This window comes from Pholis gunnellus (assembly GCF_910591455.1).
Source record: "Pholis gunnellus genome assembly, chromosome: 2".
NCBI classification, from domain to species: domain Eukaryota; kingdom Metazoa; phylum Chordata; class Actinopteri; order Perciformes; family Pholidae; genus Pholis; species Pholis gunnellus.
Window position 1 is genome coordinate 12499309 of NC_136536.1, and position 23766 is coordinate 12523074.

A 23766-nucleotide genomic window follows, 5' to 3' on the forward strand; every position below is an offset into this window, starting at 1 on the left:
GCTTCACGAAAAAAAAAAAGCAGATGTCAGAGACAGGAAAGCTGCTGTCCTGAGGTGAGTTGCCGTGCACGCCCATCTAGTGTGAAGTCTATTTCCTTTACTGAACTTCACTACACAGCAGATAAATGACTCAACTCAGCAGCACAGCCTCTACATGTGCAGGTCAATGAAAAATGTGGCTTCTCAAGGTCTTCGGTGTCATATGTAAGTTTTTTTTAGTGATTTATGTTATACAAATAATATTTCCAGATACATTTGAATGTGATTCCCACTGAACATTTATTGTAATTTGTTTTGACAGATTTCACTGCCTGTGCAGCTCAAGATTCCGATAATGGTAAGAAACATGTTTGACACACTGATAAAACATTACAAAATATTCAAATATATTTAGTGCATTATCCTGTTCTGATTGTAAACTAAATGAGCCGTTATAAAAATGTTGATTGCCTTACTGAGGCAGATAAAACAAAAGGTACAAAAGGAAGTAAAGCATGAGGAGAAGTTACTATAAGGAACATGAAGTACTTTGTTCTCAGGAGTTGGGCATTTCCTACAGTTGGACGTCTATGAGTGTGTAGTTCCAACTTTATGGTTTACACGGTTATGTTTTCTAAACTCTATCGTCCATCTAATGTCCCTGTTCTTGTATCATTTTACTGTCAGGTAATCGTGTTATTTTTGTCCATGCCTTTTATCACTTTCTTTTGTAGGATGACAGTGTGGTATATTTTAATCTATATGTCAACTTGATTTAAATGATCTGCTTTTTTATTTAATTGGGTTTGAGTGTAGATGTAGGTAGAGAACATAATGCTGGCTGTTCTGATCCAAATTCTGTTCTCCACATATCTCCCGTCATCCACCAGTCTCCACCACGTCAGAATACGCTTCTCCAACCAGTCCTTTGCCGATGTCAACAGAGACTACAACTATCTATGGTGAGATTTTAACCTCAGTTTTGCTGTAAACAAAAATCTAAAAGAGTAAGCATGTTCACGCAATCCTGTAGATTTAAATTGGAAAGATGTTGCTTCCTGAAATTTAGTCAGTATTTCCAAAAGCATATTATGTGGTAGTTTTTGTAAGGAAAAAAGTCACCCCAAATCATTATGCACATCATGGTATTGCATTGATTTTGGACAGTTAAATCTACGACCTCAGCGTTAAAATTATGATATGTCTTTGACAGTAAGGGTTCCCGACTGAATCAGCCAATGTCACCTGTGAAATCACCATGGGCGTTGTTCTAGCACTTATTTAATTTGTTCCGTCTGTGGTGGTTTGTATCTCAATGACATCATCACCGCAATTTGTCTCTCCGCCTTTTAGAAGAAGTCTGTTAAAGTTTGAAACTAAACTGTTTAACTGCTGTATTCATATATTATATTATTCAAATATTACTTCTATTTCAATTTTGTTTGTATGTGTTCTGAAATAATTAAACCGTAATGTTGTGTATTTTTAAATAACAAGTTTGTAAGAGATGGCATCAATTGTATCAATTTTAGAGCTTCATGTCATCATTTTTAACTGCATTTAAGACCAAAAATCAGATTAATGAACTTACTGGAGACTAAATCCTTGATAGTAAGGCTCCTGATTCCAATGAACCTAAATGTGCATGCTATTTCAGCAATACGTTATTTCTGAATGACAAAATCAATAATATTTTTTAATACACTTCCAGAGCCTCCTGTACCATCTCTGCAGCTACTTTCAGAGTGGTCCGACGTGTTCACTTCTGAGCAAGTGGAGTTAAGTTGTAGTGTCACTGGCAGCTCCTTCTGGACCTTCACCTGGTACAGAAATGCAGACCAACTACAAGAGTCAGATCCAAATGTGTCTTTGTCTGCAGAGGGATCAAAGCTTACAATCACAGCAACACACACATATTCTGGAAGTTATTCCTGTAAAGCTCATCACACAGCAAAGAGTGTTACCACTCAAAGTAGTAATTCAGTCAAACTCACAGTTTCTGGTAAGTTTCATAACCCATATTTGAGCTGAATTTCAAGACAGCATGTAATATAAGATAATTAAAATGGTACATTTTTCTTTCTCCTTTCTGATTAGCAAACAAGCCCAAACCCACTTTGAAGCGAATTCCAAACATTGACAAGATGTTCCCTGGAGAGAAAGTCATCTTCACATGCAATGTTGATGTGTCCTCTGGATGGGTTTATCTTTGGTACCATAAGGGAACAGAAATTCCAGCTCATAATAATAGTACTTACACCATAGCACCTATAGATCATCTAAACAGTGGACAATACCACTGCAAAGCCAAGAGAGGCAAAGAGCCCTTCTACACAGAGGAGAGTGACACAACAGCTCTGCAGGTCTCTGGTAAGTTTACCTGAGAACGGTGTCATCACTTTGCCACCAATTAAACCGCTTCATAAATTCTTATATACATGAGCATTTATGCACACGTCTACAGTACTTTCATCTGTGAAAGCGGAAGTTTAAATAACTAATGATGCACTAAACTTCTCTGTTTTCCTGTCTCCCATTCTTTTCTGATGCAGTAAGTCATTTTAATTGGGTTGTATCTTAAATTCCTTCCAAGATATTTAAGATTTCTTTGGTACATGGCTTTTCAGACCCACCCAAACCATCTCTGGAACTGCTGAGTTCCTGGCCCGATGTGTTTGAAAATGAGACGTTGGAGTTCCGTTGTGGAGTCCACAGCACTATCACTGACTGGACGTTCACCTGGTACAGAAATCAAAAAGAGCTCAAGGAGGAGCCAGAGGACGTAAACCTGGAGGCAGATGACTCATTGCTCAATGTCACCGCGGCCACTCAAGCCTATGAAGGAGGCTATGCCTGCAAAGCTCACTTAGAAACAAGGGGAGTCAGCTCTGGATTCAGCAACACAGTCAATGTCAGAGTTTATGGTGAGCTTTCATTAACTTTACATTATTTCAGATTTCTTAAAGAAATGGTTTGGGAAACAAGATAATTAGCTTTTTTGCACATTGATACCGTTCTCATGTCTGTATGCTAAATATGAAGATACCACTAACTGCCAGTTAGCTTAGCACAGCCTTGTTCTGCCCCAAAGCTAACAAAACCTGCCTACTAGCACCTCACAAAACCCAAACTGTAAATGTGTTGTGAACTGCCTTTCTGTTTTAGAAAACATACCAAAACCAACGGTGAAGAAGGTTCCTGGTTTTAACCCGATGTATGTTGGAGAAACCGTGAACTTAGATTGCAACGTAGATGTGTCCTCTGGCTGGACGTATCAGTGGTACAAAGATGGAATTGAGCTCCGTGCCACCAACGAAACCAACAGCATCCATCTTGCTCTTTCTGATCAGGGGACATACTGGTGCAAGGCCACCAGAGGGGAAATCATATCAACAGACTTCAGTGAAGAAATACAACAAGATGTACTTGGTAGGTAAAGACAGCAGAGTCACATTATTGAAAGCATTGGGTTTAATACAATGTGCAATGTTGTAAATATGTAAAATTCTGTCACTAAAGGCTTACAAAACCTCCAGGCTGCTGTTGAATTTAGCGAAACAACATTTTGAGAGCATCCTGCTTCTGTTATTTTGTGCATTTTCTGTTGAAACAGGATGTTGTGGTGTAGCATGATGCAGGGAGGGAAGACTCAGAAGTATGTATATATACATAAAGTACACGAGCAGTGGAATATCACCTTCGGAGAGAAATTATGATTTATGTAAGGGGTGGATTGTTGGCTAACACATTTATACCACCATTAAGAACTACTCCTTTTAAAAGTTCATTTTGTTCACTAACCTGCTGATTATGAGCTCAGTCCAGAGTTTTGTATTTTAAGGCATTTTGTTTTGCAAATGTTAAGAGACTGGTCCTCATGTTAATACTTGATTGAGTCAGTGCTTTTTGTAATTTCTTATCTAAACCATGAAGTTTTAATAATCTAATTAGGTTTTTGATCGACAAGGCCTGCTGGTATGTTACTTGATTTAGTTGTTCAGGCATTTCTCATGAGACAAATTCAATGAGGCTCTGTTTAAAAAAATAGGTTATCTAAATAAGGTTATCTCTAAGGATATGAAAAGTGGCTGATGTGTCTCTCTCTCTCTCTCTTTAGAAATTCCCATTCCATCTTTGACGCTGATCACATCGTGGTTCCATGTGTTCCCCACTGAGAGTGTGAAGTTAAGCTGTGGGATGGACGGCAGCCCGAACTGGATTTACACGTGGTACAAACACGGACGGGAGGTCCAAGCGGATAATGTTGCGCCTGTTGACTCAAATGGAGCCACTCTTTTCATCCGCTCTGCTTCAGCTAAACATGTAGGACAATATAACTGCAAGGGACACCTGAACGACAGGTCTGTCAGAAGCAACTTTAGTTCTGGACTCACTCTCAATGTATATGGTGAGTTTTCTTTTTTACATTTTACATAAAAATACTTATTTTGGCAGCGAATTTTAAATAAAATGAGTTTTCTTCATTTTAGTTACACATTTTCGGGGATGAGGGCAGGGGGTTGGGGTGGGATAAATATCTGTTACAATGCAATGCAATGGCATGTTTTCTGACCCTCAGATGAGAAACCCAGAGTCACACTGACGCAAGATCCAAAGTACAGGGTGATGTACCCTGGAGAGTCAGTCTCCTTTAGCTGTCACATTAATGTCTCTTCTGGATGGGAGTACCTGTGGCTCAAAGATCATAGTGTACTCGCCGAAACTGGAAACAATCACACTATCAAATCTGTTGTGAGAACAAACACCGGAGAATATCAATGCCAAGCTAAAAGAGGAAGCGATACAGTCTTCAGCTCAGACCAGAGTCAGGCTGTGAGACTTATCGTTGAGGGTAAGTTTTTGTTGTCTTCTCGCTAACATTTTTCTGTATGTGTTGAATGTGTTCATCACAGTTTTGATTGTGTTTTTACAGAGCGCCCACAGGCTGATATAATGCAGTGCATCTCTGGTCACTTATGATGCTATTATCTGGCTGGTCAGATGATTTAAGAACAGTTTAATGTTATTGACTGTTAAAGTTCCTTCTTTGTGTCTTTAGGAAACAAGCCTAAGCCCGTATTGACTCAACAGCCAGATGTTGAAGAGGTGTACACTGGAGAGTCAGTGTCTTTCGAATGTAAAGTTGAACGCTCGTCTGGTTGGAGGTATCACTGGTACAAAGATGGAACACAACTTCCGATCAACAGCAGTAGTTTTAACATCCGTGACGCCAATTTATCAAATGGTGGAACTTATAAGTGTATGGCCATAAGAGACAAAACAATGTACAATACACAGCACAGTGATGGACGGGTCTTACGTGTATCTGGTGAGTCAAAGAAAATTACTTTGTGTTGAAGTGTATTACTTTCACCTGTTTCTATGAATTGCATGCTATAAAATGTTAGGAATCAGTTTGGAAGAGGATCAAATTAAGGGTATTTAAAAAAAGCTAATGTGTCTGTTTCTCTCCAGAAATTCCTGTTCCATCTTTAAAGTTAATCACAACGTGGTTGGATGTGTTCCCCACTGAGAGTGTGAAGTTTAGCTGTGGGATGGACGGCACCCCTAGCGCTGACTGGAAATATAAGTGGTTCAAAGATAAACAGCGTGTCAAGGCAGATAGTACGGTATCCTTTGATTCAGATAAAGCTACTCTCTCCATCAGTTCTGCTTCAGCCTCACACCATGGACGATACAGCTGTTCAGGAACATTTAAGAGCCGGCCTGTAACCAGCAACTCCAGTAACGGAGTAACTCTGGATGTTTATGGTGAGGATTTTTTCTTTAACAGAATATTTTTCAATTCATTGTTTTATTTTGGACTGACGAGACTTCTAAATTAAGCAAAAACAGTAATATTAAAGGAATAGAAAATGATTAAATAAATCTTTTCTTTCTTTCCTTTCTTACCAAACTTACCACTCTACTATCTATCCTGCATACAGATTATACTATGACTATACTATGACTTTTTGTCACTTTTTTCCATATGCTATACTATGACTAAAAAAAATTTACATACTATGACTTTTTCCCACAAATTCTGATATGCTTTTAAAGAGATTTTATTATTTTAGTTTTAATTAATCAGGCCGTAATTTACAGTGATTTTAAAACAACTCATGATTATTATTAGGTACGGTTTGGTTCCCACATATACCTGTCAAAATTAAATAAAATGCAAACACAAAAACAAGAAAACAATGATTCATTGATGACAAATAATCCATCTTCCGCCAAGCACACAGTTCTTCAGTGACCTTTAGCAGAACAGTTGCCAAGCAATACACAATTACAGCAACACAAACAAGCAGTGCAATGCTTATTATTAACATTTATCTGGATAACACCATTAATTGTGCAATTGTTGAATTAGGGTTCTCATGCCGGTTTAGCCCTGCACATAGGCCAATGTAACTGCTGAAATCATAGATTTCACCTTTACCCTTTTTTCACAGTGGCATAAAATTGAAGGTGAACCTGGTTTGGCTCTATTTTGGGGATCGTTTTAAAATCAATAGCCAGATCTTTCTCGGCAGGACTGAAAACAGTGAACACCAAATAGTCTCTTTCACTTTAAGAAAGGGATTAATCGGCTTAAATTAGTATGTCATCTGCACAACAATGGAAGTTCATGGAGTCTTTCTAATAATATTACCAAATGAAAGCATATATAAATGGTGAATAGAATTGGTCCAAGCACAGAACCTTGTGAAACTCTGTGGTTAACTTTTGCAGGAAATGGTGTTGAATGCAGCACTAACAAGACAAGTGCAGAGACAAGTTCTTTGTCTACTACAATTAGAAGGTCAAATCCAAAGGTTCTGCAAAAATGTCATATAATGTCATATAAAGTATGTTATAAGAAACTGCGAAAAATTCATAGTATTTATGTAATATAACAAATTATAAAAAAGTCATAATAGAATATTTATACCATACCACAACTGTTTTTATGACGTACTATACTATAATATATAAAAATGACATAAAAAGTCATAAAAAGTAATAGTTTACAGAATATCATAATACATATCATATATCATTGTGTAGTATATCATCAAAACAAGTTATCATGTAATGTCATGAAAAAGTCATAGTATATTTATGATATACACATTTGTCAGGAAGTTATAAAATAGTATGCCATAAAAAAGTCATGAAAAAAGTCATCGTATTAATGTCATAAAAAAAGAAATAGATTGCAAGATTGTCTTTCTAGCTCTTGATAAACATTGCATTGGGTTACTTACTTATTACTTATTCATTATCTTGTGCTTTGTTCCCATGCCGTCCATCTGAATTATGTTGCATTGATACAGTGGTTCAAGGGGCTACCACAAACTGAGACTGTTTAGTTGTGTTATCCTTCAATCAATGTATAGTAAAAGTGATGTGACTGGTTAGAACGCAGATAACAGATAACAATGTCATGGCTGCAGCTTCATTTTCTTCTTTGGGAGGAATTCTGCTAAAGCAGCATATCAAAAAAAGTAACTTAAAGCAGCCAGTTAAAGGCCAAGCTGCTCCTTATTCTGGGTTGTGACATACATTAAAATGCTGTCATACTTATAGCAATGGCATTATTTTCCCACAGATACAAAACCCAGAGTCACACTGATGCAGAACCCCATACACAACGTGATGCATACTGAAGATTCAGTCTCCTTTAGCTGTCACATTAATGTCTCTTCTGGATGGGAGTACCTGTGGTACAAAGATGGTAGTGTATTCGCCAAAACTGGAAACAATCACACTCATCACATCAAATCTGTTGTGACAACAAACACCGGAGAATATCAATGCGAAGCTAAAAGAGGAAGCGATACAGTCTTCAGCTCAGCAGTCTTCATCTCATACAAGAGTCAGGCTGTGAGACTTATTGTTGAGGGTAAGTTTTTGTTGTCTTCTCGCTAACATTTTTCTGTATGTGTTGAATGTGTTCATCACAGTTTTGATTGTGTTTTTACAGAGCGCCCACAGGCTGATATAATCCTGTTAACTGGCTGGTCCGAGGTCTTCTCCACTGACAGCTTGGTGCTCAGATGTGGGGTGCACGAAATTCAGAACATGTGTAACTACACATGGTAATACACTTCAAAAATACCAGTTCATACTATAGAGTAACATTCTCTAAATGCATTCATGTGTGCACTGTGTGGATTCTTACCTTCTCACAGGTTCAAAGAGGGGCAACCAATCAGTCTTCCGCCCTCTGAGAAGCATGCAGTCACACCCCAGAATGACCCTGAGCAGAGCCTGTACACCTGCCAGGGCATTTGTACCGGTAGACCATCTTATTCAAGAAAAAGTGACTCTTTCAAGACTAAGAACCTTCGTGAGTATAACTGTAGCTTGGAAGTTATGAGTTTTTACCCTGCAAATATTCTGTCTCACTTACATTCTCTGTTTCGTTTTTTTTTTCCTTCAGTTTTGAAGAGGAGGGTGCTTCTTTCCATCTCTGGCTGTCTCTTCTTCGGCATCATTGCCGTCTTCCTTGGATGCATCATCCTCAGAGTCGTTCGCAAACCAGGTTTTGCTTTATTTTTTGACGCTTTTTGAGTGCATGGATTTTGAAAATCGTATGATGATAGAATAGAATTATCACGCAAATCTGCAGCTACCCTCAGCTTTATGGAGCATTTGAAGCGAGTTCAGCTCATTGTTGATCTCTCCGGCCCACAACGTTACTGTTTTGGTTCACTCTCACCGCTCTCATAGCGTCGTTTTCGGGAGGCTTCTTAAAACCCACAGTAGTGGTCAGCACCAAATGTCAGACCGACACGGTTAGCGACTGGCTGGTGAACAAGTGGAGCATTTATCAACTAAAGAGCAGATATTTCCTTGAGGAGTTAGTGGACACCAAAAACAGAGAGACTAAAAAAAGAGTGAAAAGAAAGGCAATACAATAAAAAGTTGATGAAATGTCTTACCTTGTTTCAGCTGAGTGTTATTGCAGGTTTAAATGTGACATTTATAATATATTATATTACATTCATTATATATATTTCATCTCAAATGAACAAACATTTGTTTTTTTACAACATAGCTTTTGATTTTGAAGAGAAGCCAGAGGAGGCCGACCTGTTTCTCACCATGGCTCAGCTAAAGGACCGTGATGGTATGTTGACACCAGCTCTCATGGCTTGTGGTTTTGGTAGCAGTTACAGCCCCACCAGCGGCTCATTTCCGTGCTATTTTAGAAATTACCATTTGTGAAACTACCTACTGACATTTTCAAGTTCGAGTCTGACTTTCTTAGTTTGCCTATAGCCGTTGGTGCTCTTTGTGTGAAAGTTCCTTCCTCCCTCCTGCAGATGCACCCTGTCCAATGGTTGAGTACATCACCGATGCAGAACTGAATGCTTCATCTAAAGGTAAAGGACCCACAGATGAGTAAAGCAGGTTATACAAAAGCTGTATTAATATGCAAATGTTTTGAAAGTTGACTGACATGATCCCTTTATTTTTTTATTGTAATTTGACCTACAGAAGCTGACGACAATGGCACAATTTGCAGTGAAACAACACCGTTACCAATAACCAAGGTGGAGGACCAAGGTAATGACGTCAAATTTAAAGATGCACTTTTCAGAGTAAATATTGTCTCTGTGATGAAAGGCGCTGTGCCAAATATTTTTTTAACAGACACAATGTATTTATTTTCCTTCCTTCCAACAGAAGAGAACGGCGGGCTGGTTTCCTTTAAACAATGAGTCACTTAAGCTCTATTTGCACCAGTTTAGCAGGTCCTTAATAATACGTCTACAGTATGATTCAGCCCTGTGAGGCTTTAATGGACATTTGGATGTACTAAAACTGGAGAGAGAATCTTACTATTGTGCGATGCTTACCAATAGCAGGGCAGCAAATTCAAAGTTTTGACTCGTCTGTGGTGATAGATAAAAGTAAATTCATTAACATACGTCCTCTGGGGACTGTAAATGTTCGTACCAAATTTAATGGGAAATAAAACAGTTGACAGTTGGTAGCATAATACTGTTAGAATTGTACATATTTTAAATCTCATGATGTAAATGTTAAGGGCACAGTTAAAATACGAAACATTATTTATGTGATTAAGAATCAATCATATACTTTGTTAGCTTCTTTTGTTTTGTTTCTCAATTATTATAAGCATTGTACATATCTGTATGTGTTGATCTGCAGGAGAATTTATCAATATGCCTTTAGTTACAACACCCGGGGCCAGATGTATAAACGACGTGTACTCACAAAAAACAATGTACGTCTTTTCCCACACATTGTTTACATTTTAATGATTGTGTTATCATTTTGTGGTCGACACAGCCTTCTGTAAAACTTCAATCAAAGGTGCATTTATAAACCTAATTTGAAACTATTAATGAGTTATTATGATCTTTTGATGTTATCCTAAATAATGAAGCACTTTGTTAAGTCTGTGTCAAAATGAGCGCTATCAATTAGTCATTAATCATAATCTTTGACGTTGATAATGATGATTGAGAAATGACTGTGATGATGATTTACAGGCGCATGTAATGAATTAGTGGTTTGAGTGCTATAAATATAGCCACAGCCCTGAGTAAGGTCACGTTAATAACAGCTGTTGTTGTACTGTTGGAGAATAGAGCAGATGCTCTTTTTCTTTGCCATTCTTTTCACTTACTGATGTCCAACAAGTGGTGGAGCAGGCAGAAGTCTCGTCATGCCAACGATTGTTTAAGGGTGTTTCTACATCCATTAATGGGAATTGATAAGAGGCTCATGCATGTGCACACAGTTCCTTTATGACTGAGACTTATAAACGGAGTCAACCAAACGAAAAGAATGCATATGCATATTTCTGTCTTTGTGTGTACTATTAGTCGTGGATTTTATGCATCTGGCCCCAGTGGTGAGTAAATGTAAGTTAGTCTTCTCCAAAGCTTATATAACATCAAAGGTTTCAGCGATGAATGTTATTGCTTTTTTCTTCTAAATGATTATATTTATCTACAGTACGTGATGCTACATATTGCCATTCAAGCATTTTGTGTCTCAATTAATCACAATAAAAAATACAAAATGATGCCATGAGTGTTCATTCTAGCTAATACTGATCTGCACCTTCAAAAGTGACTACAAGAAACACAAGTTCAACCGATGTGGTTTTAACAAATAGGCCGATTTGTGGTTCAGTCAATGGGTAGATCTTGTCCATCATGTGCACCTACAGCAAAAGACAACCGGGAAAGACGGTCATTATCCAGACAAACCTTAAAATCCAACTTTGTTTTTGTTTTTTTTACCCAAAAGAAGTATAAAAGCTGTATAGAACACACACAATACTTACCAACTCACTACTACTTAAGGATATCAGCCAGTTTCTCTACATAGTAGTCGTAGTTCTCCTGACAATCCTCCCAGGGTGCAAAGCTCTCGTCCTCCTTCTCTACATACGTTTCCCAAACATGTGTGAAGTCAGACGGCTTCATCATCCGCAGTTTGCAACCGGCGCTCACCAAAGCCCGGAGCCCTTCTACTATCTCCGGCTCCTCCCACTCAAAGAGCCGGGAGCAGAAAATGCAGAGACGGACCTTCTTGCGCTGCTGGAGGATGTTGGCCAACTTGGCTGTGCAAACCACACAGGGACTGGATGAAATATACCATGTGACTTCATACTCTTGGGAAGCATTAGGGAGCACCTGGAAAGGAAAGAGTGGGGATTAATAGAGGCATAAAGGCGAACAAAATATATTACATATAACATTATCACAGGAGAAATTGTTGCAAACCAATGGAAATCAGACCTCCATTGGGGTTCACACATGTGTTACATGATACAAAAGTAAGAAAGATGTGCGTGTGAGCGTTCAATACCTGTTGAAAGAAGGCCTCTTCAGCATGAGCTGTGGCATGTTCATCCTCCATATAACCTTTCAGAGGCTCTGTGCCGCCTCCTGGTGTATCAACCCTGAAACACAGCAGGGTCTTGTTCCTTCCCGAAGAGTACTCCACGTTCCTGAACTGAAACTTGAAGTAGAACGGGCTCATCTGTTCCCTAGTGGAGATTGAAAGGAAGAGCTTCCATAACTCTGTTGCAAAGCTTCATAAAACACAGCACTGACTGTCACCACTGGGGCTTTTTAGTGCATGATGGTTGAATTAGCAAGAGAGCAAAAAACACATTCCGTATGATTTATCTATCAGCAGTGCTTTCAAAGTTATTTGTAACCTTTAATCGTTGTGCATGACATTGTAACTGACATTCAATTCCTCGCCTAACACGGAGCACTTTTTATAATGAATTTGTCAACCATCCAAGACACAAAAAAAGAGTGATGATAGGGAGTCTTCAAAATAGACTATGGTGACACAGCGAGTAGAATATAAATGAGGCTACCGCTGAGTAAACTGATGTTTCTATAAATACTTTTGGCTTTCACGTAATCCGATGATCTGTAGATGTGCCAGGCCCTTCATGAGTCAACTGTACAAGAAACATACCCGTCATGTCTTTCTTTTTTTGATCCATTGTTGTGCTGCGTGTGAAAAGCTAGATGGATTTCACAATTAGATCTCATATCAAACAGCTAATACTCAAAGGACAGAAACTGGGGAACAGATGGTAAGTGGAGTGATAAAAAGTGGGGGCTCTGTGACTCATCGCTATTCTTACCGCTGGGTTAGTAAGGACAGGATTAGGGCAAGTCAATATTGTCCCTCCTCACTGAAATCAACTATTAAGTGTTTGGAACAATATCACTTACAGAAAGACATGAAAACCTACTTTATATAAAAAAAGAAAGCACAAAATAACCACAAAAGTGGATTGTAAAAGAGCAAAACAGGTGTGCAATTGATGTGGCTAATTCTTGTGGTGTATGTATTAAATCTTACTCACCCAGTTACAATCTCAAACGGTGGCAGTTCAATGGGCTGAAACTCTCCATTTTCCTCAGTGTTTGCTGCCTCTGTTTCCATTGCGCCTCCACTTTCCTCAGTGCTTGTTGCCTCAGCTCCCGTTGCGCCTCCACTTTTCCCATTCGTCTTCTCTTCATCGGTCTTGGGCTGCTCGGGGGTCTTCTCCGGCTTTTTCAAAGGTTTGGCAGACTTATTGACGTTTTTTTCCTTCCCCTTATCGTTTTCTTTCTCCTTCTCGTCATTCGTTTTGTTTTCCGACTTCTTCTCTTTCCTCTTAACAGTGACCCGGCTGTTTCTGTCGGCCATGATTTTGAGTAAGTGGGTAAGAGGCTTCGATAAAGAGAGGGAGGGAGAACGAGAAAGAGAGATAGCTCAGGGCAAGTAGAGTGATAACCCTAGTGCACTTACAGAAATAGATCCTATTGTGTGCCATGCTTTGAGTCACAACATGTGCATGTCTGGCCGGGGCCGGGGTAGGTTAACACACTCCCCCTCTTTCCATGACCTGGTTGTCAAAAGGCCAAAGGACAACACAAGAGTGATGTTTTGCATGATGGAATTAGGGGCAAAATTGAACATATCTCTAACACACTTTATGCTCAATTAAGAAAGAAAACTAACATATTCTGTGTATAAATGCACAACCTCAAACAACCTCGAACAAAAGTGGCGTCTCATTAATCCAAAAGGCTTTAACTGTCAACAGGCCAGCAGCAGGCAGGTTATTAATAACGCTGCTTGGTTGCGTTTGTCTGTCTGTGTGTACAGGGTAACCAGGGGTCTCTTGATACTGAATAGCACTCTAGTTTGTGCCAACTCCAAAGTCCTGCAACCCGTTAGATGTAAGCAGTAAACAAAGGCCAGCAAGTGGGGGAGGAAGCGGTACATACTAATACACACACAAACACCAATGTGTAAATATACGTCTCCGTGCTTTGAATAAGAGTGCGAGAGTGTGGCTTAGTGTGCCTGAGAACAATCAATCTATGAAATCACCCTGCATCAATATCGTCCTCTGCTGGGGCCATTGTGTGGGGGAGGGGGAGATTTGGTTTTTTGTAAGAGCGTGTGTATATTTGTATCCGTGTGTGTCTATGTGCAGACAGAAAATGGCTTTCTGCACTGCAGATGTAATAACTTGGAGGCATCAGGGAGAGGGCGGAGGGGAGGGGGGCAGTTCAATTACAATCTCCTTTCCTTCCTCAGTCTCACTCTCTGCCAAGTAATTCATTTCAGAGGCAATTACCAATAGGGCCGCATGCCCAGGCTGCTCAACTAACTCAAATGGATGAGCTGTCACAGCTGGGGGGGGGGGGGGGGGGGGGAGAGACACTTCAAGCTGCTCCACATACACTCACAAACAACACCACCACCACCCATGGGGATGAGCAGAAAAAAAACTCTTTTCAAAGTTAAACACACCGACACATCCACACTGATATCTACCATCACATCTAAATCCACAGGGACATCCTGCAGTGATAATAATCATTAACATCACAGCAGTCTTTGATAATCATGATCTATGAGGGAAATCTCATTGTATCTCACACAGATATTAACACACTTCATCAGAAGTGGTTTTCAACGTGATCAAAAACAGCAACACTGAGATGAATCTGTTTTGAAGTCTGTGAAGAAGAGGTGTAATCATTGTGACAGTCCTTATAATAACATCAATTACAATTCCTTCACAGCCACTCATCTTCAAATTGATTTTTATCACAAAACAGTCAATGCATTTAGTGCCTTCTGATGTAGCATTAGAGAACAGTTGCATGTGGTGGCTACATTTACGTTTTCCTGCCATTTATTTCTAAGGACTTTAGTAATAAGGTTTTGTGGGTCGAGCTGGATTTGAGAAAAGAACCGTGTAGGATGCGACTGCTGACGCCCGCTGACTCAAATTTAACTGTAATGGAATTACATGCAATTACCCGGCCTGCCTCCCCACTGGCCAAGCCAAGAGCAACAGAGAGCCTGAATAAACGCACACTGCAGTGTCCACAGTTTCTCCTGCAAAGTGGTGCCCTGCAAAGTGGTTTCAAAATATTTCAGTGAGGTGAGACAAAGCAAATGCCAATGTTATGCCACATGCACACATCCTCTGCTAGCTTTCCGGGGCAGAAGCAGGGTCAAACCAATTGCATTTCCTAAAAGTTCAGAAGTAGAATTGGACATTGATTGAAAAAGTAAAAACTACTAATGAATAAAATGAAATTGACCTCCACTTTGACAGGGCACACATGGAGTTATAAAGGACTGGCAGAGGAAAATATACATGAATTAGGGTCAAAAACTATTTTTATATATGACGCAGATTTGAGCTTTTCTCCATTGGCACAAACAAAAAAAGGTGCGCAACATATATGCATGAGTGCACCTCTGCTTTAGCAAGTGAAACTCTTTTATTATGATGTCCCAGCGACGAGGCATACATACAGAAAGAGAAAAGAATAAGTGGATGATGCACTGATATATTGTTTAGCAGCCGATGCCTTCCTTCAAAAACAACATCCAATGAATTAGTCATAACCTCTAGGGTTATTGTATATCAGTTAGAATAAATCAGATGCTACAGTATGCAATAATTGACCATTTAGTTACTGTCAATGCACAGACACAAGCTCAGTTTGGGAGGTATAGAGAGTAGGGTCCTTGTGGTGTCGCGGTTATCTGAAGACCCTGACCAGGTAAAATAATGTCAAAGTAAATGCTTTAGTATCGATCGGCTTCTAGTCCCCTCGGTCCACAGAATGTAGTATGATAGCCCGTATTCAGGCTACACGGTAAACAGACAGCAATCCACACCTACTGCAGTCTGGAAAAGCCTTCTTAAGAAGGGGAACTGAGTCGCGGCAATTCTAGGTAATTCATTGGATCTCACTTTAAATGATGTATAGCACGAGTACTATGTTATGTTGCTAGCCGAGTTTCCTCAGAGAGGAAAAGAGGTTAGTATCCAAGAAGTAACATTTCTGCAGGTATAAAGCCTTTAGTTGCTACTCAGGTAAAAGAAATGCTTGACTCCTAGCTTTAAGTCCATAATAATCTGTAGTTCGCTTTGAGGTAGATGAGCGTCTCCAGGTTTTTTGGCAAGACGCGGCCTCTCTCTGGCCGCAGACAGCGCTCTGCAGTAGTAAAAATGCTCTCGACTACAGTGCCACAAGCAGGTATGGTAAACGCCCTCTTGGCCACCTGAGCAAGCAGAGGAAAGTCAATCGCTTTACGCTGCCAGTAATGCAAAGCCTCCTCGTCTGTGGGTTCCTCTCGTAGGTAGACGGCCAACTCCTGCTCCAGGCTCTTGGCCTGTGTTGTGGGTCTCTGCTTGATGAAAGAGAACAGCTTGCAGGGCCGGGAAAGCGAGGAGGCCGGTGATGGAGCTGGGGCAGGAGGGGTCTGGGATTGAGGATGTATGTTTGTGTTGAGGTCTATGGGGCTGGAGGCTGTGGAATGTTTGGACAACTCCTCTAGGAGAACTTGTCTGTGCCAGTCAGGGTTGCTGCTCCAAGTGAGCTTGAACTGGGGGTCCAGAGTGGTGGCAGTGATGTAGAGAGGGTCCTCCAGGACAGGCGCCAGCCGACGCTCTACAGCCTGGCTGAGGCCCACCAGGAGAGAGGGGCAGTGGGGGGTTGAGGTCTCAGAGAGATGCTTACGAAGGCCGAGAACACAAGGCAGAGCCAGGCTGATGGACACGTGTCTGTCTGTCTGTATGTCTGCCTGTCTGTCCCCTTGCACCATGTCCCAGGCCTCAGTGAAGGGCTCCAAAGTGTCAGTCAGCTCCCTCAGCAGGCCCCTCTCTGAATCACCCAGCACCACCACCCCCGGACCACTCACCTCCTCCAAGAACTCCACCGAGTCCAGCAGCCGACGAAGCACCTGCGTCGAAAAATGAAACAAAAGAATGAACTATACTATTTAAAACTATGGAAACATACATAGAAAAGCTAGCATTTCTCAGTGTCATATTAAAAATATTGCTAAAATAGCCACATAATCAGGCTATGAAATCAATGTTATTATGGACACATACTGCATACTGGTGACACTATATCATCTCTCTTTTTAGCATTTATAAAGGAGTACAAACAACTAAAAACCTATTTACACATCGTAATGTATTTGGAAGCAGATATTGGGACGGTTTAAGAGTTTATTATGTATTTGTCACTATAAGTCCTCATGGGAAACAACCATAATACAATATAACATGGCTTTAATCATAAAATATGATGATGAACTGTTGACATGCATTAGAAAAAGACTTAGAATGTCCTTTTACTGTATCTGTTCACAACCACATTATGGTGTGTTGTGTATTAAGTGATGTATCACGAAGTATGGGAGAATAATGTAAAGCTCTGCTTGTATACTATGCATACCTTAAGCTGAGCAGCCCAGTCTATTGCTACAGGGGGGGTATTTCCTGGTGCCCTCATGCTCAACCCAGGACCATCAAACACCTGGCTAAGTTTCTCAGGTGGGACAGCAGAGGTAATGTAGTTGTAGAAACAGGCAGCCTTGGCCAGTGTGGAAGTGACCTGTGGACAGGAGCGTAACCCCTCTCTGACACACTGTTCAAGAGAGCGAGAGAAACAGTCCACACGACAAACACCCAGACCCTGTTCCCACAAGTCCTCCCACTCTCCATCCTCTTCTCCATCACCGTGGCCATTCCTGATCCCTCCCTCCACATTGTTACCATTGTCCACTTCTTCCCCATCGTCTTCATCTTGCCCGTTAGCGAGAGAAGGCTCAACCAGGAAACCGGGAAGACAACACGGCTTTGCTGTTGTTGTCGCTGCTAGGAAATGGTCCGCAACCACACGAAATGCTCTCCCCGACACGCCATGAGAGTGACATACTTCATCAAAATCGGAAAGCACACGATTCCCAGAGCTGCCTCCAGTCAGGGGAAGGCACGCCAGGAGAGCTGAGCGCATCTGCCAATCAGATGTGAGAAAATGACAGGTGACACCGACGTACCTACACACACACAGAGAGAGAGAGAGAGACACACACACAGACAGACAAAGACATCAGTTAGAGAATCAAACCAAGAGGGAATCATGTTGTTTTTGGTTGATTTTACCTCCTTACCCTGAAGTGGCTCCACTTAAGCCCCTCCAGAGATCCAGGCTGAGACTGAGGGCGTGCACTGAGGCCAGTGCCTGACGGGTTGCCAGCTGTGCCTGGTAGACGTAGGCGGGGAGGAGCTGGCTCTGGATGTAGTGCTGTGGCTCAGGAGTGTAACGGGGCTCCAGGAGCTGAAGCAGCTCTCTGAAGCCTTGATTTTCCACTATGGATACTGGCTGCAGATCACGCACGATCATCTTAGCTATAGCCTCAGAGATCAGAACCTGTGGTGACAAAACACTTTGTAAAATTACCCTCATCATAGCAAATGGATTCATCGCCCATGCCACAATAAATAATGCAATGCCTATGGGATTTCATAAATAGCAGCTTAGTTATTTGCATGTCAAGCGATGATGGATTATAACACACACCTGGCGTGGGTCATGTCTGTCAAACTTGGTCACCCCTCCGCCAGAGCCTCCTCCTACTCCTCCCTCAAGAGTTCCCATTCCTCCAGCACTTCCTCCTCCTCCTCCTCCTCCTCCACCACCTCCCACTCGAGTACTGATGGGGAGAGTGTAGCGGGTATTCCCTCCATTTGGGGTGAAACTGTGCAGGGAACCAGAGGAGTAACCCTCTCTCTTCATATCCTTCCTTTTCACAAAGTCATCATACATAGCCTGGTGCTTCCGCTGAATGGGAGAGACACAGAGAGGGAGGGGGGGGGGGGGGGGGGGCAGCAGTGTTATTGGTTGGCAGGTAGAACAGTAGATGTATAGCCTACATCTCTACCCCATACTGCCTTCTTTTGACATCTGTGGAAGAGGACACAGTATGGGTAGAGCAGCAACAGAGTGTCTTTACAGTTAGGTTCATATGGCTGACACTGCGTGGTAGCATATACATTAAAAGATACTAGAGCCAGCTGTTTCAGCTGATGTTGCCAGAAACATGGTAAGACGAACAATAAGTACAGGCGATAAAAAAAACATTTTATTTTGAAATGATTACCTTGAGATGCGTTACGAAGTTGGACGTGACACTCCGCTTCGCCTGGATCCTCGTACCACACGCCTTGCAGTTGGACTCGATTTTGCCATTTTCACCTTCAAACACAATATTAAAGTAATCCAGAATAGACACCTTCGAAACTGACGCCATTGGAGCACACAGCTGCTCTGCTCCGAAGTCAAATCAACTTGCGATCAAGGAAAAATCCCGAGTCTGAGGTATGAATCTCACCTCGCCGCTGATCATGAGCGCAGGCCAGCGTGTTTACTTTTCTATCCCTGCTCACACATTAAAAAAAAAAAAAAAAAAATGTTGATGCCAGTTGCGCAGACAAAAGAAAATGTAATTTCAGGCAGGAGTTGCGTGGCTTGCACGTCCGAAATCGGCCACAATCTGACTACACAGGCTGCTGTGGATGTCTGGAAACAGAAATACTTATTATAGTGAAGCTACATCCGTCGTTTCTGCGCTCCCATCCGTCGTTAGGACGCAAGTGAAGAGGAGGCAGCGCGCGGTGCTTCATGGAGGCACATAGCCAGTGGTATAATTGGAGCAGGAAGTAGCTACACACAATAACGGGAGGATCGTTTCCCGTGTCGGCAGCTCTCGGTAATGTTCGGCTGTCCCCAGACAAGAGGGAGACGTTATCCTCTGATATAATATTTGCAATACGAAATTAAATTCAGATTGGATTTCTGTATTGACAATCAAATTAAATTAAAAAATGTAATTAAAAATTCAACTGAATTGCATAATTTTTTATAATAATGAATTAGGGGAAAAGGAAACACAAATATAACATTAAAGACAATTTGGTGCCGCTTGCTAAAAAGGGATAAGAAATAAGGCGTTTACCATACAATCAGTTATGAGCAATTTAATTGATTCTGCAGCACTATTCAAAAACAATAACACAACGTGAACAAAACGCAATAAAACTCAAAGAACAAACAGAGAGGAATACAATCAACAGGCAGAAACAAACTAACTTTTAAGAATCTATTATTTATTTATAATCTGAAATTATTGTTATGCTGATAAATATGTTTTCTGGGAAATGGCTGATCTGGACCACAGTATATTTATTAAGTAGTTATTAAGGATTCATTAATGGATTACCAAAAACATTTCACTGCATCACTATCAAATTAAATATACTGTATATATATATATATTTAACACCCTTCAAAGGATATTTCACAATCTGGCAACCGACAACTGGTTCTTCTTAATTTCACAAAATGTATCTGTTAAGTATTAGTAAATTATGAGATGGTCAAAACGCACAGGATCAAACATAATATATTACTATTTACACATCGAGTCATTACAGAATCCTCTGAAATCTCCACTTCATAATTCACCGGGAAGATCGCTGTTGAACATAATTGGCCCTTAAGCATTAGAGTTATTTAGTCTGCCACCCTGTCCAACTTTGCTGAAGTTTCCTCCAGAAGAATGTGTTTGTCCTTCATGCTGTGCTTCAGCTCCTGTCTGGTGTTCAAAACGGCAGTCTGAAGGGTTGCAATCTCAGCTGACAGCTCTATAACTGTAATATGACAGAAACAGAGGAGAGTAGATGAAGGATGATGACAAAGGAGTTGGCAGTAGTACACTAACAACTGTGTCAGAGGTTTCATCTCGCACACATGCATAAAGAGACTTATCACCAATACAATTACAATGTTCTCCCTATATGGCTAATTAGGAGAGTTCATTCATCAATGTTATTTAATTTGTTTTAAAGAATAAAGAACATTTTAAAATGTCACATTTCCAAGTTCAGACTTTGATTTAAATGACTTAATCTCTGGCAACAGGACAATAAATCTTTCATTTCTCTACCCTTTATCCAAATGTATTCACCCATCCATACTAATATAGCATTGAGGCTATTGTTGTGAGTATACACATGCACTTATGCATACATAATATTCCTACGTGTTGAATATGAACAAGAACCCAATGTGGCCCTGAGAACTCATGCACTGCATCTCAGAATTCAAACAGGCAAATGACGAAAGCATCTTCACACAAACTGTGTGTAGCGTAACAAAAGATGCTACAAATATATGCTAGGTTAGTCTTTAACCAAGGCAAACTAATACACTGTATTTTGTAAATATTTCATATCTAGATTCTGCAGTCATTGTTAAAATAAACTGGTACAAACTGTTAGCTCATTACCTCACTAAATAACATTATTCACAGGGAATCAACATAAGTGTGTTTCTGTATCTGCAATGCGTTTTGTAATCTACAGCCTAAGTGTTTTCAGATTGCAGAATGTGCATCACAGTTTGCCTGTTTTATTTCTTTGCAGCCTTTTTGTAAATGTTCCATATACATTTTGTTGAATTGGTGAAGCATGTGTTTTCTTAAGTTGTAATACGTGGAGTTCTAAGAGCCGCCCTCAAGAGTCTCAGGAAAAATAACTAGATATAAGTATTGTTGTTTTGGTTCATTTCATTTTGATATGTACACACTAGATACTGAAAGCAATATTTAGTGTGTACTGTACGTATCAAATCAAAATGATGACCTAATCTTTGCTATATTCTAAAGAAATCACATTAGCAGAGCAAATGCTTGACTGCTTCAAATCAAAGTGTATAATCTTCTGGGAATGTAACATCATACCTTGCTTAAATGACGACTGTGCATGTTTGAGAGATTGCGGCACCAAAATCCCAAACCATTTCAGTGGATCTTGCTGAGGATTCTGGTCGCTTCTTCTTACTGGAGTTACTTCAGGAGTCTTCTCACTGCTTGTTTCCTCACTTGTCTCTTTCTCCGTCATATCCTTTTTTGGTTTGATTCTTCTCCTGACACCTGTGAAACCACATCATTTAATGAATCAAAAATGTATTTTGTACAACATTTATTTTTCTATCACCACATGGCCTATGACAGACTCACCTTCTTCTTGAGGTCCAATATCCTCTATTGACCCGTTATCTTTTCCAACCTCATTACAACACTTTTGTTTCACCCGTTCTGTGCAGAAATCCACCTCACCACTGCCCAGGGTTCTGTAACACATAAATAAAATGCACACATATTAATAGTTATTCAATTCCAGTGAACAAAAAATGTATTGGGAGCATTCATTTCTGTGAAACATGACAAATTCCTCACTTGGCATGAACACAGACCAGTGGCTCTATCTCACTCGCATACTGAAGTGGAGAGACGCGTTTGTTTCCCATCGAATATCTAGCCTTGGACATAGAAAACCATCCCTGTGGGGAACATGAAATATAACTTAATGGTAAGTATAGGGAAACAGGATCCAGGATAAAATAATAGCATTCAATAAAAATAGTTATGTGTACATGCACTTACATTTGACGACATGAATTTGAAAAACAACTTAGGCAGGGTTGATGCTGGTTGTTACAGGAATCATTTTACTGTAAAGTATACATGACAGTAGGGCTGCAGCTAACAGTTTTTCTTTTTTCTTCAGCATTATTATCACACACTTATTCTCTCAATTACTCAGGCAATCGTTTGGTAGGTAAAATTAAAAAATATTGTGCATCAGAATTTCCCAGAGCCCAAGCTGAAATAGTATTTCTTTAGTCTTTTGAACAGATATTCAGTTTGCTACATTAGTAGAATGGAAAAACCAGCAGGAGGCTAAAGCTAGTATTTTTTGGAACACTTCATACATTAGCAAAGATTGCTGTTTTGGCTTGATTTCAAAGGGCTACACGTCCATAAACACACACATTTAGACGAAGATAGGCTGGATGTCTGACAGTGGGAAGCTTGATGAAAGGACATTACAAGCAAACTCTTGCTCCACGGTTTTCTGTGTGCTAGGCTAACGTTACCTGCTCTATGAGAGAGTTGAGAGTGGCTCGTTTCTCCTCTAGTAACTCAAGCTGGTCCATGAAACGGAGCAGCTTTTCGTCCAGTAACATGGAAGATTCCTCCAATTCGGACACACCCATGTCGACTTGTTGTAGTAACTCAAGTACTTTCTCAAACAGTCTTTACTGCCGTCGCTTCCACTAGAAATCAGTCGTTCAAAGAGGCTGCGTTGACCCGAGACGTCTACCGCTTCCGTGTAGCGTCATGTGACATACAGCGTCACGTGATACAGATCACATGCCCATAGAAGTATACACAACGCAGTAAAACAACGAAATCATGTAACCTTATCAGTTTTGAACAGATTTGAAGGTATAGCATTACAACATTTGAAGGAATGTCTTAATATGTTCAAGACAACCAGCAATATTAATAACAAAGCCAGCTATTATATGGCGTAAACGACGTATCGTTACATGACAGAAAAACAGGTCATATAACAGTCTGACTGTCATCGCTAGTTATTATCAACTAAGGCTTGTAACGCTATTAGCAAAATGTTGTTAAAAGAAGAACAAAATCTCTGTTCCCATACCGGGAGTCGAACCCGGGCCGCCTGGGTGAAAACCAGGAATCCTAACCGCTAGACCATATGGGAAGACACTCTAATATACCACCTTTTCTTTTTAAATTTCTGGTTTAACTGACGGCAAAGAATCAGTCTGTTTTTGTGACGTGAGATGTCATGCCACCACACCTAGAGCTGGAATGTAGGCTAAAAACTAAATAATATTGACTGCAACTAGTTGTACGAAAGTTTCACAACAGTTTAACAAACTCTGTCGTCTGTCTCGTGGAATCTGAAGAGCGCTAGTTGAAACATTAAGTATTTCGGCTAACTAACGGATGGATGACTATGGGGGACGAAAAATGTCTTAAGTATAAATAAATAAATGCTGAAATAAATACAGAAATATTTAATAAAAT

General features: G+C 40.3%; 4 protein-coding genes across 5 annotated transcripts; 1 reads left to right on the forward strand and 3 right to left on the reverse strand.

The window, feature by feature from the left end:
• The first annotated feature begins 109 nt into the window (after positions 1 to 109).
• LOC306710514 (hemicentin-2) lies at positions 110 to 11035 on the forward strand. 2 transcript variants are annotated; one of them, XM_079179111.1, is made up of 19 exons: positions 110 to 204; positions 302 to 337; positions 870 to 941; positions 1691 to 1981; positions 2077 to 2349; positions 2607 to 2903; positions 3145 to 3408; positions 4097 to 4387; positions 4559 to 4831; positions 5039 to 5308; positions 5455 to 5751; positions 7580 to 7873; positions 7955 to 8069; positions 8163 to 8320; positions 8414 to 8515; positions 9032 to 9103; positions 9300 to 9359; positions 9475 to 9543; positions 9664 to 11035. In XM_079179111.1, the coding sequence occupies exons 1-19, from the start codon at positions 174 to 176 to the stop codon at positions 9696 to 9698; spliced, it is 3300 nt and encodes a 1099-aa protein (XP_079035237.1). In that variant the 5' UTR covers positions 110 to 173; the 3' UTR covers positions 9699 to 11035. The 2 variants fall into 2 exon arrangements, with proteins under 2 accessions (XP_079035237.1, XP_079035236.1); XM_079179110.1 differs by having other exon boundaries at positions 9475 to 11035.
• On the reverse strand, positions 9924 to 13210 carry apobec2b (apolipoprotein B mRNA editing enzyme, catalytic polypeptide-like 2b). Its single transcript, XM_079179131.1, has 4 exons — positions 12851 to 13210; positions 11827 to 12007; positions 11300 to 11651; positions 9924 to 11176 (listed from the first exon to the last, which is right to left on the reverse strand). The coding sequence occupies exons 1-3, from the start codon at positions 13174 to 13176 to the stop codon at positions 11310 to 11312; spliced, it is 849 nt and encodes a 282-aa protein (XP_079035257.1). The 5' UTR covers positions 13177 to 13210; the 3' UTR covers positions 9924 to 11176; positions 11300 to 11309.
• Positions 13211 to 15426: 2216 nt separating this feature from the next.
• On the reverse strand, positions 15427 to 19110 carry LOC306708283 (zinc finger BED domain-containing protein 4; the record flags this gene model as incomplete). The annotated part of the gene is made up of 5 exons (XM_079176085.1): positions 15427 to 16749; positions 17253 to 17856; positions 17971 to 18230; positions 18381 to 18641; positions 18961 to 19110. The coding sequence occupies 5 exons, from the start codon at positions 19108 to 19110 to the stop codon at positions 15907 to 15909; spliced, it is 2118 nt and encodes a 705-aa protein (XP_079032211.1). The 3' UTR covers positions 15427 to 15906.
• A 748-nt stretch (positions 19111 to 19858) lies between these two features.
• vma22 (vacuolar ATPase assembly factor VMA22) lies at positions 19859 to 23008 on the reverse strand. Its single transcript, XM_079174147.1, has 5 exons — positions 22800 to 23008; positions 22099 to 22202; positions 21880 to 21992; positions 21601 to 21792; positions 19859 to 20509 (listed from the first exon to the last, which is right to left on the reverse strand). The coding sequence occupies exons 1-5, from the start codon at positions 22917 to 22919 to the stop codon at positions 20373 to 20375; spliced, it is 666 nt and encodes a 221-aa protein (XP_079030273.1). The 5' UTR covers positions 22920 to 23008; the 3' UTR covers positions 19859 to 20372.
• Between the last annotated feature and the right edge of the window lie 758 nt (positions 23009 to 23766).